General features: G+C 32.0%; 1 protein-coding gene across 1 annotated transcript; it reads left to right on the plus strand.

Annotated features, from left to right (window-relative positions):
- Window positions 1-926: 926 nt before the first annotated feature.
- LOC111915103 (tryptophan synthase alpha chain) lies at window positions 927-3094 on the plus strand. Its single transcript, XM_023910794.3, has 9 exons — window positions 927-1174; window positions 1404-1550; window positions 1650-1715; window positions 1918-2026; window positions 2118-2194; window positions 2298-2375; window positions 2486-2563; window positions 2665-2724; window positions 2812-3094. The coding sequence occupies exons 1-9, from the start codon at window positions 977-979 to the stop codon at window positions 2944-2946; spliced, it is 948 nt and encodes a 315-aa protein (XP_023766562.1). The 5' UTR covers window positions 927-976; the 3' UTR covers window positions 2947-3094.
- Window positions 3095-5718: the final 2624 nt, after the last annotated feature.

Below are 5718 nucleotides of genomic sequence, written 5' to 3' on the forward strand. Positions count from 1 at the left end.
CGAACAAAAATCTAATTTCCACAAAAGCCTGAATTGACACTTTACCGAAATACCTATAGGCTCCAAAACACGAACCGAACACCCGAATCACTTCAAATACATCGCTTGCACCCAAATGGGTCTAGATCTCACATTTTCAAAATTCATAATCCTTATGATGATCGATCTTCGGGCCACATACTCGAATTAGGAATCAATTCGGAACAGGGAGTTACAACCTTTGCATCCGCTACTATAGCTGGTCATAATGATTTTTGTAAACATAAGAAACAAGTTCAATGGTGAATAGTCTACAGAAAAAGTGACTAATGTGAACAAAACGATAGATTGTTACCATCTAGAATCATTTTCCTATTATTTATCTTATTTCGTCAAGATTTCTTTTTGTTTTATTCTAAGGGTTTAGGTCATTTTTGGTCACTTAAATTTTGGTTTTGTGCTCATTTGGTCACTTAACTCTTTTTAAGTTTTAAAAGGTCATCAAACTTTTGACTTTGTGCTCATTTAGTTACTTAATTTTTGGTTTGATTACTTAACTTTTAGATTTGTGCTCATTTAGTTACCTAACTTTTAAAACTGTGCTCATTTAGTCACTAAACTTTTGAAAAAATTTAAAAAAGTTTAGTTACTAAATGAGCATAATTTTAAAAGTTAGGTGACTAAATGTGACCAAACCAAAAGTTAAGTGACTAAATGAGCACAAAACCAAAAGTATGATGACCTTTTAAAATTAGAAAAAAAAAAACTAAAGTGACCAAATAAACACAAAACCAAAAATTAAGTGACCAAAACTAAACCCTTATTCTTAACCTTCATTCACAAAAAAAAAAGAAAAAAAAAAAAAGAAAAAATAACACTCTTAAAATAGTCGAGGGGGGTAAACAGAAATCCATTGAACTTCTTTATATAAAACCTTTTGGCCTTCGACCCGGCCGCAGAATTCCGAATCCCCCCAATCAACAGGAAGAGGGTGTACATGGCCATTACAGCGAAATCAGCTACCTTCGTTCACTTCCAACACAACAAACCCCATTCCCTCTTCCGTTTCGATTCTCGAAGCTCTGTTCCCTTTTCTCTTAAATCATCTTTCAGTCCTCCAATGGCAACTTTCTCCGTCGCTTCGTCGACTCTCGGACTGTCTGAGACCTTCACCAAATTGAAACGAGAAGGAAAAGTAAGTGATTTTAGGGTTTTATCGCTCTTCTACTTGATTCTCGTGGTTTTTTAATTAGAAATGTTCATTTCTAGTTGTTGAGTTGATTTTTGTGCTCTTGATAAGTTGGATTAGATAGATGATGACCGGATTGTTCGTTATGGATTTGTGATTGTAATCATGTAATGTAGGGTTTCTACTTTCTTTTATGTAAAATGATTGTTCTTACGAACTCTTTTCTGCTCCAAAGGTAGCATTCATACCATATATAACAGCCGGTGATCCTGACCTATCAACAACAGCAGAAGCATTGAAGGTGCTCGACTCTTGTGGATCAGATATAATTGAATTGGGCGTTCCATACTCTGATCCCTTAGCCGATGGACCAGTTATCCAGGTTATCCAGAGTGAATTATCACACATATATTTTAACTATTAAAATACTTTAATGTTTCCATATCCTTCTTTTCTTTTAAAAAAAAAATTCTTCATGCAGGCTGCAGCCACTCGATCACTGGCAAGAGGAACCAATTTTGATTCAATTCTCAAAATGTTGAACGAGGTACCTTTACCTTATGATTGATTGTGATTTGAAGAACAACATAATAACCTCCCACTTCTCCTTATATGTTCTAAAAATCTTTCATTTATCCAAATTTTTACCTTTTTCATTAATTCTGCGTATTCTGTATATATGTTTCTTTTCTATTTATAATCGGATTTCACCATTTAATAGCTCATCTTTTGTTCTGAACTCCAAACAGGTGGTGCCAAAGTTATCCTGTCCAATTGCTTTGTTCACTTATTACAACCCGATTCTTAAGCGTGGAGTGGAAGAGTTCATGATTACTGTTAAAGAAGTTGGTGTACATGGTAAAGTAAAAGTTAAAAGTCATGCTTAATTTCAGTTCTTAAAGTTAATGGACAATGCTTTCTTGCTGATTTGAAATTGTATTACTTTCAGGACTCGTTGTGCCAGATGTCCCTCTGGAGGAAACCGCAATTTTAAGACGAGAAGCTTCCAAGCATAAGATTGAGTTGGTAGGTTTGTGACCATTTATGTTTAAAAAAAGTTTGTTTTTAATCCCTCTAAATATCTAGTACTATTTATTTGTTACTTATTGAATATTTTTATTCACTTAAGGTACTATTAACAACCCCCACTACTCCTAGAGATCGGATGAAAGCAATCGTTGAAGTCACAGAGGGATTTCTGTACCTTGTAAGGTTCTTTGTATTTATTTATACATAAAAAATGCAACTTTTTTACCATTGAGGACAAATATCTGGCTATCAACAAAATGTCTTAAATGCCCTTCAATATATATGTAGGTGAGTTCTATTGGAGTAACAGGGGCTCGTGCTTCAGTAAGTGCAAAGGTTCAATCTCTCTTGCAGGAAATCAAAGCGGTTTGTTTCAAAATCCATCATCAATCATTACATTACATAATGGAAACCAAAACCATTGACTGGTTGAGTTGACTTTTTATTTATTATTTATTTATCGACAGGAATCAAGCAAGCCTGTGGCTGTTGGATTTGGGATTTCAACACCTGAGCATGTGAAACAAGTATGCATGTGTTTGATTAATATGATTAAATTAAAAATACATTAAAAATACTTATTATTTCCATGAAAAATGGTAAAATTGTTGCAGGTGGCTGGATGGGGAGCTGATGGTGTGATAGTGGGTAGTGCCATGGTGAAGATATTAGGTGATGCAAAATCCCCTGAGGAAGGACTTAAAGAACTAGAAAAGTTCACAAAATCTCTCAAATCCGCATTGCTTTGATAACTGTGGATGGGTGTTTCTTCATTCCTGTGATGATTTTTGAGAGGATTTTGGTTTGTACAATTTCTGTGTTTGAATTTATCCAGACATCAGCATTACAAATTTTGGTATAAATACTAAGTAGTAATGCATTGTTATTATTAGACAATACATAGGTGTCTTGTTGATTTTGAGGTCCTGTGATAAAAATAAAAATAGGCCTCAAGTATAACTTTTTTTAATATACAATCAAAATTTGTTAATACAACGATAAGTGGATAAATGTTATAAAACAATAAAAACAAAAGAATGATGATATGATATATAATCTTACAGTCATGAATTGTAAAACCCTACTATATTTTTGAAAGTAAAGTTGGTCATCAACTAATCATAATCAATATTTTTCATTATATTGTTCTAAACAATTATCATTGTTAATTCACTAAGTCATCCTTGTAAAATTGGAGTTATATAATCATCTAAATATTTTTGTTCAATTACATATATACATATACGTTTATTGTAAAAAAACTAGGCCCCTTGTGATGTGGGCCATGTGCGGCCGCCCATGTCGCACACGTTTAGACGAACACCTTTGATACAATATTACATAAATGGTCCTAATGGCTTCCCAAATTCACAAGTATCATCTTTAACTTTTTCGATTGAATGGTCATGTGGTTTCAATTTCTTGCATGACTGATCCATACAAAATGACTTTTATACCCCCCCCCCCCCCCCCCCCAATTCAAAGGGACCAACAATAAACTCCCAAACCCTTTATTTCGTTTTCACCATTAGTCTACCATCCGCTTAAAACATTATTTGTTTGAACGACTAAAATTTTTCATCATCAAAAAAATCTTTCAGATTGAACCATTTTAATGGTAATTTTACAAATCCCATTTACAATTGAGTTATTTTGGTAATTTAAAAACATGATGCATGAACGGATTACCGATGCAGTTAGAGTGCCAATTGACCTTAAACAATTATTTATCTCCTTAAATAAGGATAACTAGAGTAGTATAAACAATTATTTACCTTAAACAACTATTTATCTCTTTAAATTAGAGTCATTACATTAAGTTTTTCTTATGAGACTTTAACATCTCTAGTTTTGAGAAACTTATTTTTGAATAGTCAATAATACTCTATTTGCATTAGGAAAACAATAGACTTTTTTTTCATATATTTTAAAACACCGATATGGTTGGTAGTTTCATTTGGTAAAAACATGTCAAGAAGCTTTAACTTTATATAAAGTTAGTTGGCATCAATATCTAACCATTTAACATACTTAAAGGCAGTTTCAAGACGGCTACAACATGACTTAAAATATTTGCCATCAAATTTCGTCAGTTTTTTAGGAAACAACAAACCAAATATATTTTCATATTCTTTGTATTGTTCAAATCTTGTTTTAAGAGAAACACTCGCTTGATCAACAATATATAAAAATAATTAATTTTAAAATTCTCCTCGGCTAAAAATACGACATCTTGATCACTTGAATTCTCATCAAAGTTTTTTCTACGAACGTGACACTTTTGAAGGAAAAGCATATCAATATTCATTTCAATGAAAAGTTCCTTAGCATAATCAACCATCTTAGAGAACCATATTTCTCTAAACTCCTTGAAGTATTCAATCAACATCTTCACTTCTTTAATAGCAACTCAAGAAACATATCTTTTGATTCTAAATTTTTGTTGATGGTGTATAATATTTGATACCAAACGAGTATTGTTACCAGAAACTCAATTTTGAATATCTTATTATTTGCTAGTGATTTAGATTCACTTTGAATTTTAGCATCATTATCATTTCTGCAACTTCAAGTAAATCTTCTTTTATAACCAAAAATTGTAGTCTAATAGCCTTAACACTATTAACACGACTCTCCAAACGATTGGCAGACAATGACTTAGGAGTCAGACCTTAATTTGTCTTTTAAAAATTTCCATCTCTTTATAAAATTGTAAGATATTGTATAAACACGTTGTATGACTCGTTGTATGACTCCAAACAATGCTCCAACTTTACCACAACTGTTAGCCATGTAATGCAAGATTAATATTATGACAATCACGTGGAGTATAAAACCCTCTAGGATTTATATATAAAAATCTCTTTTGAACCCCTTGATGTTTCCTTCCATGTTTGATCTATTGTCATAATCATACCAACATATATCGTAAATATCAAGACTAATAGATTTTAATTAATCATGTGCAATACAAACCAAAGAGCCCTTTATCGGTTATATCAATAACATTCAAAAAACCTAAAAATGATTATTCAAAATAGTAAAATTAGAGGAGAAATTTATATACCTCACTCGTAAAGACATCTATTTTTGGTGACTTGTATAAGGGATAATAAAGTATAACAAAGTCATAATTTGCTTCCTTTATCTTTTTAATGGCGTCCTGTTTAATTTCACGAGCTAGTAAAAGTATTAACTCATTTTGGCTCTTTTGTCCAAGATATATACATGATGTCTTTCTTTATTATACGTCGAACATGCTCTTTCGATCTTTCATAATTTGGTCAAACTCTTCCAACATATCAACTATCAACCGCTCCCAAAAAGTTTTAGGTACTTGTTTATAATGATCCATTTCTTTCTTAAATTAATCATTTGCCACTCTATCAATTATTTCATTGTTTCTCATTATTTAATGCATTCGTGAGATGATCTAAATCAATGCATGTTCTTTAAGTTCATGTTTAATATGTTTAATATGCATTTGATCGAGTGAGGTTAGAAATTTTTGGCTGACTCGG

Source organism: Lactuca sativa, chromosome 5, assembly GCF_002870075.4.
Source record: "Lactuca sativa cultivar Salinas chromosome 5, Lsat_Salinas_v11, whole genome shotgun sequence".
Lineage (NCBI taxonomy): Eukaryota > Viridiplantae > Streptophyta > Magnoliopsida > Asterales > Asteraceae > Lactuca > Lactuca sativa.

Excerpts from the sequence above, each read along its gene's own strand:
- LOC111915103 (XM_023910794.3), top strand. The coding sequence starts at position 977 with ATGGCCATTACAGCGAAATCAGCTACCTTCGTTCACTTCCAACACAAC. Across the intron at positions 2,027-2,117 it reads TAAAGAAGTTGGTGTACATG|GACTCGTTGTGCCAGATGTC; the intron begins GTAAAGTAAAAG and ends TATTACTTTCAG. Across the intron at positions 2,564-2,664 it reads TCTTGCAGGAAATCAAAGCG|GAATCAAGCAAGCCTGTGGC; the intron begins GTTTGTTTCAAA and ends ATTTATCGACAG.